General features: G+C 45.3%; 2 protein-coding genes across 3 annotated transcripts in view; one reads left to right on the top strand and one right to left on the bottom strand.

Moving 5' to 3' along the window:
- The first annotated feature begins 1615 nt into the window (after positions 1-1615).
- Positions 1616-13421, top strand: part of PLA2G2C (phospholipase A2, group IIC) — a 32919-nt gene continuing 21113 nt past the window's right edge. Inside the window, exon 1 of one of the 2 annotated variants that reach the window (XM_008590577.1) lies at positions 1616-1731. The gene's annotated coding sequence lies outside the window, so the exon portion shown is untranslated. Of the gene's footprint in view, positions 1732-13091; positions 13140-13421 lie in introns of those variants that run through there. The other variant, XM_008590589.1, reaches the window with a different exon arrangement.
- On the bottom strand, positions 7049-13386 carry UBXN10 (UBX domain protein 10). Its single transcript, XM_008590570.1, has 2 exons — positions 13338-13386; positions 7049-8165 (listed from the first exon to the last, which is right to left on the bottom strand). The coding sequence occupies exon 2, from the start codon at positions 8148-8150 to the stop codon at positions 7308-7310; it is 843 nt and encodes a 280-aa protein (XP_008588792.1). The 5' UTR covers positions 8151-8165; positions 13338-13386; the 3' UTR covers positions 7049-7307.

Genomic DNA, 13421 nt, shown 5'->3' with positions numbered 1-13421 from the left:
AGTCCCTACTTTCCTTGGCTTTGATTGTGATAGAATGTCCCAGGTAATGACAACAAAGTAACTGCATCTTGGGTTTTTCACTGTAGTATTAAAAATGTATTGAAAGACATGGAAAATGTTAATATTTAATAGTAATCAAGGACATGCAAAAGAAAAAAAATTAGTTTTTATTTTCAATCAACACAATTAGGGAAATTATAAAAAGTGGTAACCTCAAAACTGAAGATGCTGCAACGAAACTGTTATGGGTTTTGCTCTATAACCCTTTGAAAAGCAAAGCAAAATCCATAAAACTTTTTCGTATAATTTGACCTACCAATCCTATGCCTGGACATTTGTCCTAAAGAAATAATTCAAAAGATGTGAAAAACTGCATAAATTAAGATTTCAGCATTGACATCTAAAGCAAAAAACTGGAAAAATGTAGATGTTCCATAAAAGGGAAATAGTTTAATAAATTATGGTACATTAATGTGTTGAAATATTACTCAGACTTAAAATAATTATGAAGACTGTAGAAATTTGGAAAAAATATATAAAACTGTATACTAGGATTACAGATATTAAAAATATGCATGTGTGCCTATTGGCAAGAAAGTAATGCACAACATAAATTTAATCTTTAAGAATGAAATAACATATGCCAAAATATTAACAAGGGTTATCTCTGACTGAAAGGATTATGAATGATTTGTATTTTCCCCTTTAATCTCTACATTTTCCAAGTTTTCCATTAAAAAAAAAAAGCAGGTATTTTGTTTTGGGGGCAGAGTGCAATGGATTCTGTAACAATGTGCCTTTTCTGCCTGGAAAGATAATTTATGATGATGATGCATAGTATGGATTAGCATTTACTTTAATACTATTTTTACAATAAAATTAAGTTTACTATCTTTTTCAAGTAAGTGGATTCTATACCCAGAAGCTGACCATTTCTCATGACATCTGGTCCTCATCTCTTGCTTGGATTACGCTAATAGTTTCTACTCAGTCTTCCATCTTCTGCCCTTTGCCTGTTCTCAGCGTAGCAGCCAGAGAGCTGATTTGCACACACACATCAGGCACAACTCCTCTGCACAACACCCTACAGTGGCTCCCTATTTGACCCCCCATTTGACAGTGACTGTCTCCTGTCCCCATCTCTGATATTCTACCCCTCCCTTGCTCCAGCCACACTGGCCGCTGGCCTTTCTCTTAACAGGCTAGACATGCTCCTTCCTCAGGACCTTTGTGTCTCCTCTGCCAGGAACACTCCTCCCCCCACATATCCGTATGCTGACTCCCTCATCTCCTATAAATTCCTCACTCTGATGTTCCTTGACCACCCATGTAAGATCTCATCCTAGCCAACCTCCCCCTGCTGTGGTCTCCAGATCCCCAAGGCTGCTCCACTTTTTTCTTTTTTTTTTTTCCCCGTCACATGTATCCCCTTCTACCATTCTATGCTATTTATTTTATATATTATTTATTTTCTGTCTCCCCCCCATTAGAATGTAACCTCCATAAGCTGGGATTTGGGGCCTGCTCTGTCTACTGATGGGCCTAATATGTGCCTGGCATATGAGATGCTCAATATATATTTGTTGAATTAATTTGTTACAGGTGATTTGAATAAAATGAAGGCCTGCTGGGAACTCCATTAAGAAGAAGAACAAGCTGAAGTCCAGGCCTGGGCTGGGGAAACCCTCTACAGATTTCCCAAGAGTCCAGATCCAGAGTCTTCAGGACATGGTACACTTAAGTCTGGCCTGAGTTGATACCCACAGTATTCCAGGGTTGTATACAGGGAGTGGGATGGGGGCAGCAGACAGTTTCCAGACCATACTTTCTAGTTGGGAGGGTGGGAGTTGATACCATTCTCCCAGGGTTTGTCTGCAGATGGCTGGCCATTCTTGTTAACAATGGGCTGGGGCTCGAGCAGACCCAGGCTGTTTACTGGTGGTGCCCACCAGCCAGAGTGGAAACGTGATCCCTACATCTCCTGTCAGAGAAGAGTCAGAGAGGCACAGTTCTCAGCTGGTCACAAAAGGACCAAGGCCCTACTGCACAGATCTCCTCATTGTAAAGAACAGGCAGGCATGAAATTATGAAACTAGGCACTTAATTAGGCCACAGGACAGTGATTTTGTTTGCTCTTCCAAGAAGACACGCATTTCAAATCAGCTGCTGGATTTGAATAAATGGAATGGAGGTCGGCAAGAAAGGGAGGGAAAGAGGAGGAAAGATAAAGATAAACAATGTTATTTAGCTGGAACAAGGATTTCTTATTAAGTAAACTTAGTCAATAATCATACTCCTACAGTTAGATGGTAATTAATTTTAACTTAGACCTAAACATTAAGTGATATAATAACCTTTTTAGTTGTATCTCTTTTTTTTTTTTTTTTTTTCGTGACCGGCAACGGATCGCAACCCTCAGTGTTGCGCCCGTACCGGACCAGGACCGGCAACAGGATCGCAACCCTCGGTGTTGCATCCGCACCTCACTCAGCCAGTGAGCGGCTGGTCTGTAAGTGGGATCCGAACCCTCGGCGGGAGCGCCGCTGCGCTCCCAAGCGGCGCACTGTAGCAGTGCACCACCAGGCCGGCCCATTGTTATCTCTTTTTTAATAAAAGCAATTAATAGCTTTGGGATTCTTTGTACACTTTGTCCAAAAACATTCATGCATTTCCTTCATATGAACACTGCTGCTGGCCAGTGTCTTTCCCAGGTCTGCCATGTGTTTTGTTGCTGTCATGTTTGCTTGCTAATTTGTTTTTACAGAAACAGTCCACATTGGTGATATTGGTCAAGCTAAGACCACTTGGGTAAATACCCAATTTGCCAAACTATTCTTTTTTCCCCATAAGAAAATGGATTATATCTGACCACCTCTCATGACATCTGTGGCTACCACCCTGACCTAAGCCACCACCGTCTCTCTCCTGATTGCTGTCATTCCTCCAGTAGTTGGCCTTCCAACTTCCACCCTGACCCCTACACTCCATCTCAACACAGCAGCCAGAATGTTCCTCTGAGCAGGACAGTCTGCATAAGCCAGCTTAATTTTACTCATTGGCATCTGTCACTCAGTTGTTCAGCTTCTTGGGATAGGATGTAAGTGTGTCCAAAAATATCACCAGAGATTTGTTCTGCATCACTGTTCAGGAGTGCTGTTGCTTCCTAAATTGTTTGAATGTAGAGAACACAGAAGAACGTTAGAAAGGGCTTTTAGAAACTTCCCTGATCAGGAAAGGAAAATGGCATGTCTCTGGCATAGACAAAAAAATAAAACACCCAATTTTATTTTTATAATGTGAATTACTGTCTCGTGTGTTGGAACTGAGTCAGCAGAGTCTATTCTTCTTTGATTGCTAACTCCTCCACAGTGGCCTCTGACCTTCCCAGCTTATATGGTGGGGTTTGGTTGGTTCTGGTTTCAGGCTGAAAGTAAATAGGCTCATGAACTTTTAACTTTATTGTGGTGTGTTGCCTTAGTGTACTAAGAAAACACATGTTCCTGCTTAATTCTCAGAATGACTTCAAAACTAATGCTAAAGCAAAATACAGTCAGCCCTCCATATTTGTGAATTTTGCATCTGCATATTCAACCAACTGTGGATCAAAAATATTAAAAAAATAAAAAATAATACAAATTTAAAAAATTACAGTATAACAACTATTTACGTAGCATTTATATTGTATTAGATATTATAAAGTAATTTAGAGAAGATTTAAAGTGTATGGGAGGATGAGTGTAGGTTACGTACAAGTACTACACAATTTTATATCAGGGACTAGAGCATCCGTGGATTTTTGGTATCTGTTGTTGGGGGTGTGTCCTGGAACCCGTCCCCCATGGATTCCAAGGGATGACTGTAATCTCGTTTTCTTTGTGATTCTGCCCAAAAATGGAAAAGTAGATCCTCCTATCACATAAAAGGCTCATCTAAAATACACCCTGAACTACAGGAAACAGTATATATACTCTTTTATCTGAACTTATTATGAAGACCTTGATAAAAACTGTGCAAAGAGAAACTTCTTTCCCTCTTGACAGGGTGGCTTTATTTGACATTAGAAACCCATTTAAAATGGTAGATAAGAGCATGAAAAAAAGCAAAGTTTAGTTCCTCGAATGCCTACTTTTGTAAAGCAGGTATCTGTCACAATGGAACGCCTCAAGGCTCCTCTTAGTTTCTTATATGGGAGCTCTGCGGTGACCACTGGCCCACAGTCATGTTCACAGGCCATCTCTTCAGCAGGATTGCTTTGGCTTGATGGCTGTTGGCTAGGTCCCCAGGTACTTTTGGGGCAAGGACTGTTGTGTTAGAACCACCTGCCATCTGCTGGTGCAAATTTTTGTATTCTAGATGATGAGTCACTCATTTCTCCTGCTGTTCCTTCTGCTGCCAAGACTAATTTACCTATTGAACTTTATCAAGGAATATACTGGAATAACTTGTCATGAAGCGTTGTCCTATGCAAAGCTCATATCCCTAATGAGCAATCTTCCTATTACAATCACTAGAAAAGATGGGGAAGAGTTTCTTTTGCATTTCTAACAGGTGAGGAGAAGACCACAGTAGTGATATAGTCAACTGTCACTCTGGAGTCCTTCACGGACAAAGCTATAGCCACTGACTTCAGCAGGCTTTCAGTTGAGAGTCCAGGGGTGGTTCCACATTTTCTTGCCAACACTCTTTTGTTAGGGTGCCAATGCCTGTCACTAAGTGTGGCACAGGGTAGGCCTTGATTGGTTAAATGAATGACTGAGGTCTGAGACCATAAAATGGGCAAGGCCAACCTACCCAGAGCCACTGGGAATAGTGAGCTGGGTCAGTTGAGTGCATTAGGCCAGGGTAATGCCACATGCAGAGCCACCAAGCACTCTGAATTCTGATATAGTCTGTTCTTGCTAACCTTCAAAATTGGGTTATTTGGAATGATTTTTAGGAGAAATTCAGGAGACTCTTCCCATAAAGAAAAGGTAAGTGCTATGATAGAAGCTGAAAGGAGGGGCGAGAGGGTTTCTGCGGCAGGCATCTGAAGGGTCTGGGAGGAGGACTTGGTTCTAACAGCAGAACAAGTGCTTTCCCAGTGAGAAAACCGAAGACCAGGTCAGTGCACCCCTCTGCCTGCTAGCGCGCGGCCTCTGAAGGCTTAGCTAAACACGAGGCGTACTTCTCTGCTGACTCAGTTACACACACATCGGTTTTATTGTTAGTATCATCATCCTTTGTCCAAAAAAAGTTTATTATGATGGTTCAAATCTAGCTTTATTCACATGTCCTAAAATATCCTAACATATTTCTTCTATGTTTCATGCCTCCCATTTTTTCCACCACCTTAAAATTCTAAGCTGAATAGCAACAAAGTCTAAGTACAGAAGATCCTAACTCCTTCAAGCATACTCCATTTTACCCAAGTTTTCTAAAGCTTTCTTCTCTGGAGAAATTACCACATCTCAGGTGGGTGGGATTTTATTCTTACCACAGAGTAGGTGTGATTTTATGGGAAGCTCTCCCCCAACCTCCTAGATCAGAGGCAGAGTAATGTGCCTAAGTCCTGATGGGAGGCGAAATTCCTGTACTGTAGGTATCAGGCTCAAGCCACCACTCCCTTCAGCCGTAATTGGTCAGTAATTAGAATGGTCAGTTGCGTGGGCCTGCCCAAGGCACTGCCAGCTCCAGCTGGCCTTTCCAGTCAAAGGATCAGCTGACCAAATCAGCGTGGTATTAAGAAATTCAATTCTACAAAACATTCAGAAATAATTTATTCTCGAGTGATCTGGGTGGTGGGGGATGCAGTTAGGACAAGACAAGCCTTCTCCAGAGCAAATGGTGATGGTGCTAATAATCTCTGTGGCATGCTAGAAGTGACACTTCCAACTACATGCCTCATCTGTGCACAGATATTCTTGTTGCTGAGGTAGCAACACTTATGTGCTTCTAGAACCCCTGGTTCCTGCTTTCTCTGCGTACCTAGGAGGTGAGGGCACATACTCAGGGGTTCATGATAGCTGTGCTCTGAGGGGTGATTTGGCCATAAAGGGAATCCAGATGAATTGTGGGAGTCTGGCTGAACTAGAAATACAAGAGAACTTTGGCAAATTGTCCAGGTCACCACTTCAGAGTTGGAAAAACAAGACTCCAGAGTCTTCCACCCAGCTCAGGCTAAGGCAGTCAGATGCGCTTCATGCCAGTCAACCAGATGCTGGGGCACATGGTCTCAGCACAGGCACACCAAACCTAGGTGCCCTCTTCCTCCTGCAGAGGATTCTAAGTCAGAGAACAGGGGCACTGCTGTCATTTCTCCAAAGGACCTTCCATGTTTGATGTAAGGGAGACACTGAAACTGGGGGATAAAACAATTTATCCAGATAAGCCAGGGGGCCATTAGTACAGACTTGCAGATTTGTACATTTTAAAAACAAAAAATTCCATTACTGACAAAAGCAAAAGAAATCAGATTTCACTGGCTTTTCTCAGTTTTGGAAGAATTATGCACAGAGAGAGTAGCTACCAAAAGTTGTAAACCTAGTCAGTCTCTATTAAAAAGTAACTACTGGTAATCCCTGGTCGTGGAAGCAACCTACTTTCCAGCTCTAGGGCTGTTTTAGAAATGTTGATATACCAGAGGATGTGTGTTAGCAAAAGACCTATTTTTCCCTTTGATACCATCTCATATAATGCTAATCCCCAAGAAACTCTGACCACCCAAGCCCAGCAAAGAGGCTGCTTCCAAAGATAGGATCGACCACCTGTTTCTTAAAGATACTTGCAAGAAATACAAATGCCAATTAGATATTTCCTAAACCCTGGTTATTTACTAGACTAGAATCCTCTCTAGGAAATGTTTAATCCTGCATCAAATACAGAAAGGCAAACCACTGGCTTCAGAGAATCAGAGTTCTCTGAAGGCAAGCAGGTGCTCCAGAAAGCACCACTATTTTAGAAAAACCCAAAACTCTGGAAAGAAGAAGTCCTGGCCACAGCTGTTTCAGGAACAGGTGCTCCAGAAAGCACCACTATTTTAGAAAAACCCAAAACTCTGGAAAGAAGTCCTGGCCACAGCTGTTTCAGGACTTGCCAGTTCACTGCAGTGGTGGAGAAAATGTAACAACTGGAAGGGAGTCTTCTCAGCACATTCAGTACAATGTGCAGACTTCGCTGATTCAGAGAACATGCTGTGGAAATGAGAGTCCCAAGGATCATGGCTGCCCCAGGTTCACATGGCACTTGGAACCAGGCTGCCTGGGAAGCCATGACACCCAAGCATGCTCCTTGCTCAGAGATCCAGGACCCCAGCTTGGGTGGCTGTGGATTCAGGGCCACCCCTCCCCATCTTCCTGTGATATGCCCAGCACCGACTTGTGGGGGATTCTGCACTCTTGCAGAGATTTGCTGAGGTCAGAAAAACGTCTCCTGGGCACCTCCATTGTTTCAATGCTGCAGTGTTGGTAGATGGTTTTGTTCTTCTGTTCAGCTATGGCAACAACGGTTTGTAAGTCATCAGTTGGCCGGAAATGGCGTACAAACCTTTGGCCTGACGGTGATCTGACAGCAAGCAGCAGCCTTGGTTCTTGGTCTGATGGTTCCTCCAGGTTTCCGGCCCTGGGGGAGTCCTGTCTTTCGGTTCTGACAATGAATTTCCTCTCCGGGGCACAAGCTCGAGCTTTGGCATCTTGGCCTGTCTTCATGGTGCAGGTCTCCTCTTGGTAAAGAGCCTGGATGCTGCTCAGTTGCAGTGAGCTGGCCTTTTTAGCTACTCTCTCCACAGCACCCTCCTCCAGGTTCTTTCTGTTGATGGAAGGAAGGACTGGGTATTTATTGAGAGAAGAGGAAGCCCCGATGGGCACTTGCAGCAGCAACTCTGGGATCTCATCAGGAGCTCCCTTATTTGGAGATTTGGGTGCACAGGCTCCTGGTTTTTGGCTACTTGGTGGCTCACAGGGAATGGCTGGAGGCGGAGAAGATGGTATGTGTTGAGAACACACCTCTGTGCCCTGGGATTTGTGCTGACTTGGCCGTGTTCGTCCCTTGGCGGACTTGGGCCTTATGACATGCATGTTCAGTGAGTTTAGCTGCCAGATGAAGCTGTCAGCTTTTGTGCTGACAGCAGTGCTGCGTTCAGGTGGTGCTATGTTCACAGGGGCTTCTGTGGCCATTGCTTCTCAAGACCCCTAAGGAAGCAGGAAAAAAACAGAGGAGGGCATAGGTTAATCATCCCAGGACTCCTGGATCCGAGCTATTCACTCTCCAAGTGCCAAGAATAAGCACCAAGGGGCCACAGTCGGGAGCACTTTTCTCTGGATTTCTGGCATCTGTAGGAGGCACCAGCTGCATTCATGCATTCATTCATATTAGGCGCTTGGAATATATCAGTGAACCAAGGTCCTTGCAACTTAAGTTATTATAGTGAGGAAAGGCAGTTTAAGCCCACAAGTAAATAGCATTTTCAAAGAGTAATAACTGCTATGAAGAAAATAAAATATCATACCAGAGAGTGACTAGGGGGGACTGATTCTTATTCTTATGAGGGGTCTCTAAGCTATGAGGCCACAATGACCAGAAGGAACAAGCCATGTTGTAATCTAGAGCAGGGGTCGGCCAACTTTTTCCATACCTATCTTCAGCTTTGGGAGCCACTTGGTCTCCCTCCAAACTCTTATCACTGCAGCACAAAAGCAGCATGGACAATATATTAAACAAACGACTATGGCTGTGTTCTAGTAAAGCTTTATCTATAAAAATGGGGAGTAGGCCAGATTTGGCCCCAGGGCCATAGTTTGCCTACCCCTAATCCAGATGAAAGTGTCTAGGGGAAAGAACAAGGGTGAAGTCCTGAAGCAAGGCAGAGCTTGGCGTGTTCCAGGGAATTTGCTGGCCCCGAGGGTGGGGAGTCCCTTGGGGTGGTCTGTACCATCCCATAGACGTGGAGGTGTAGTCCGGAGTGGTACCAGCAGCTGCCTTTGCTCAAAAGAGTGGAAGCAGCCCTGTGAAGTTACTAAGCAGGGAAACTGGGCTCAACTGCACTCAAGGGCTGAGAGAGGTAGACTGACAAACTTCTCCCTGCGCTCTGCTTCAGAGAGCTCCCTTAAACCAGGGACTCGCGGTCTGCCTGGTACATTACTGACTGTGGAAGAGCCACCCTCGGGGATCCCCATTTTCCCTTTCTCCCTCAGTCCTTCCTCATTACACTTTTCCTGTCTATCCGTAGTTTGCCTTTACCTCCGTTCCTTCCTACTGTCTTTTTGTTCTGCCTTGCTAGGTGGCTCTCACAAATCACTTTGTGTGATATTCCTCCACTGACCCAACTTTGTCGTCAGGGATTGCAGGGAGAGGAAGCTCCACTGCTGCTCTGGCCATTTGCCAGAACTCACAGGAGAGGTACTCAGATTCTGGACTAGAGGTTGACAAACTTTTCCTGTAAAGAGCCAAGTATTAGATATTTTCGGCTTTGTGGGCCATACAGCCTCTCCTAACTACTCAACTTTGCCCTCGCAGTGCAAAAGTAGCCATACACGGTGTGTAAATGAGTCGGGGTGGCTGTGCTTCAACGAAACTTCAGTTATGGACTCTGAAATGTGAATTTCATACAGTTTTTATGTGTCACAAAATTCTTTTGATTTTTTTTCAACAGTTTTAAAATGTAAAAGCTATTCTTCGCTTATGAGCCACACAAAAACAGGTGGTGGGCCAGATTTGGCCTGTGGGTTATAATTTATGGAACCCAGTCCTAGATCCACTCTAAAGGGCATCTGGGCACATGCTAATTCTATAGACATGAGCCAGAAAGGTAGAGTGATTGCCCCACAGTCACAGCTGGCAGGTGGCAGAGCCTGAAATAGAACCCAGGTCTTATGACACTCAGCCCTATGTCCTTTGCACCCAAACAAGCTGCTTCTTGATACCAGTCTCGGCTCTCTCCCAGCATATCACATTCTGTCTCTCTGTTAGCTGTTTACCTTTCTGTCTTCCCAGCTACCTTATAAGCACCCCGAGATCTGTATTTGGATCTCCCACCAGGCGTACTCATTAGCGCTACTTAAATCCAACAGAAGCAATGTACTAAAGCCTGGTGGGAGGCATGGGCATTTCCCTGTGCAGACCCAGAATTGCCAAATCATGTCACCCCCTCTTTCATTGCCATCTTGGTGGCCCCTTCACTAACATCACTGCCACCACCTCCTCCTCCCAGTCCCCAGTTATATCTTCCCAGAACACTGCAAACATCTTGGTGGGCTCCCTGCCCCTTGCCCCCCTCTGAATCCTGACCACCACTGTAATTACTTGTTTTCTCTGCTTACAGGCTGACCAAGTCCCTCCCAGCCTTCTAAAGACCTTCTGGTAACGTCCTAGTGCCTCATGGTCCCCAGGAAGCAACATGCTTAGGTACAAAGGACACAGGACCAGGTGTCACAGACCTGGGTTCTATTTCAGGCCCTGCCACCAGCTAGCTATGTGACCATGAGGCAATCACTCTACTTTTCCAGTATATAACTTTCCTCATCTATCAAATTAGATCTTGAAGGTATTACTTAAATACCTCTGAACACCAGTCTCTTTGTAACTTGATGACAGTAGCATGAAGTAATGTAGGTAAGGCACAAAGCATCAGACTTGGCGCATAGTAGAGGCTTAATTAAATGTTAAGGTTTTTCTGCTTTTTGTTTTGGTTGTCTGTCTGTCTAGTGCTTTCTATCACTCTAGGTCCAAAAGCCTTTCCAGTTGCTTTAGAGCATTTCCCCAGGGTGTTCTTGGTGGTTCTACTCCCTGGGACTCATGCCTGCTCTGTTCACTGCTCGGAAATGCTGGGAGATTGATTTCAGTAAGCTACTGCCTACGCAGTTGCCTCAAAAATGTGAAAACATTCCTGAGTTGATCACTTCTCTTCCACTTCCACACTGTTACCTCAAATTCACTTCCTCCAAGCTCCATCACACAATCCTCAACCATGTAATTCAAGCTCCTTAAGCTTTGGATCCTAACCTTACCATTGTATGCATGTCACCACTGTTGCCTGCTTTTAGGGAGTATCCTCTTCCTCTCCACTAAAACCATGACCAAACAACACACAATATTCCTGTACATTCCTAATGTCCTGCCCAAACAGCCCGAGTTGGGCAGAGTTACCCTCTCTTTCATTTTAAAGGCCTCTGTGTTTGCTGCATTCTGCTCCCAGCCCGAGTCTTTCTCCACTTCCATTTTCCACTTCTTACTCGTCTTTCACACCCAATCTGGCTGCTAGAGGAGTTCAAGAGCCTTCTTCTTAAGCAAAGTTTTGGCATCAAAAAAGCCTGCCCAACTCCTTGTTAATTTAATCTATTTTCTGATCAACTGTGAAGAATGTGTTTTTCCCCTTTTAGTTGAGTTCTAAAGTCTTTCGCTTGTAATTAAGCAGCTCTGCACTTTAACTTGGGATGGCACGAGAAGGTCATCATTGTCCAACTGTTCTGCCAAAGATAAGCTCAGCTGGTAAACCAACTCCCCTCTCAGCTCACCCTCCCCGCTGTGGAATGGCCATTAATTTGCCACAGCTTTTACAGAATTATCACAGGCTTGGCTTCCACCACCCACACACGCCTCAGGAAGGGTTTAACTGTCAGTAAGTTTGGTAACTTAGAAACCTCTTCCTTAACAACTTTGATGAATAAAGTCATGTGTTCTCACAGGCTCTCTGCTGGATTATTTTTAACAGTAAAACTTGATTATGTGCATGCACTTTCTATACCTTTTGGTGCTATATAATTATCCATGTTCGGGGGGTTTCATATTCAAGACGTTCTGGTCATAAGATAACATGACTTCGAGCTATCTCAGAGAAAAACCTCAATTATGACTAATTCCTACAAACCCACTCATGGTTATTTAGAGACTAACACCTCCTTCAGGTAAAACCGTTATATCCAACCTGCTTTCATAACCCACTGCCTCCTCCCGAGTGCAGGGACCATCTGTTACATGGAGGGAACACCAACTCTCCCCAGTATCCATCACATGGAGAGGGGAGGTGGGGGAAACAGGTGTTTGGGGATCTGGGCCAACTGTGCCTTTATATTCACACTTTGGGTCCTGAGCTCTGCCCGCTGCCCAGGAGGGCTTCTGCAGCAGCCATCATTATCCCTGCTCAGCTCATTTCACCACCTCTAGGCCTGGCAGATGCTCAACCGCCAAGTGACTTGACAAGATCTAGGCGTGGGCATCCATCAAGCTGCCAGCTGAATAGGCAAGTGGCCTGTTTACTTAAACACAATAGCTGCACCCCAGAGGCCAGCTAGGAGTCAGGAAACAAACACTGATAACTGTTTCCAGGAAACTGCCAGAAGGGTAGGTGCATGTTCAGAAGATAAATCACCAAATCAACTGGCGAGAAGGAAAATTTTATGGGAGAAGCTAAAGCAAGATTCCTGCTTTCCAAGGCTACCCACAACCCTTGGAAATAGGTGGTCAGACCACGCTATTTTGCTCACAACCCAAATCTAAACCTACAGTAAAGGCAATAAAATATAACCACCTACATACCATCTGCTGGTATATACCAAGATGCATACATTTGAATTGGTCTTTTAAAAATGTTTATCAGTTAATACTATTCCCTGCCAATCCCCCCCACCCCCACTCCGCCCCACCCATCAGGCTTTCAGGATGAAAACACTTAGAAGAACGAACAGGAGATGGTGGCTGGCCTGAGAATGAGAAAACTTTGGTACCATTCCCAGTTGGACCCCAGAATAATGATTAGAGTACACTGCCCTATGCAGAGTGCACTGAACCACAAGCCACCAAGTGATCAAAGGTTTGGAAAGGAAATTAAGGAAGATTCCAGCGGCAGAAGGGCGGGGAGGTGGTGGGGATAACTCAATTATTTCCAAGTTCTGGCAGCCCTAGAAGGAAACAAGCTTAAGTAGCAGAGGAGGGATTGGGGGGAGGGGCAAGAAAGAGCACTCTAGAAAGTGAGATTTGACTTGGATGAAAGAGCACAGGTTGGGGGAGGCTCCATGTGGTTCCGGTTCGTCCCCGTGTGACTGGGCGGTCCTTTCCTCTCTCTGGGTCTGTGTCCCGGTCGGTAAAGCCCAGCCAGGAGGGCATGGCCCAGCGGTTCCGTAGGCCCCTCGGCTTCTGCAGAGCCCGGGAGTTGTCCTATTTCCATAACGGTGAGCTCTGGCCAGGCTTGCTTTACTTCCACCCCCACCCCGTGGAGCAGCGACTTTTCCCAAAGCTTCTCTCCTGTCTCCCGGGGTTGGCCCCTGGGGCCGGGGCTGGGGAGGTCCAACCGGGCGACGTGCCTGGGGGCTGGGGACTGTCCTTTCCGGCCCCGGGCAGGCCGCGGTCGGGCAGCCGGCCGCGCTCACCTCGTCGCTCCGCTCCATGCTCCATCCGCCTCCTGCGCCCTGCGGCCGGTAAACAGCCCTGGTCTCCGGGGCAACCGCCGCGGG

Source organism: Galeopterus variegatus, unplaced genomic scaffold (assembly GCF_000696425.1).
Source record: "Galeopterus variegatus unplaced genomic scaffold, G_variegatus-3.0.2 Scaffold142, whole genome shotgun sequence".
In the NCBI taxonomy this organism is placed as follows: domain Eukaryota; kingdom Metazoa; phylum Chordata; class Mammalia; order Dermoptera; family Cynocephalidae; genus Galeopterus; species Galeopterus variegatus.
The sequence above is the reverse complement of the archived record's forward strand: the minus strand, read 5'-3'. Positions and strand labels throughout refer to the sequence as shown.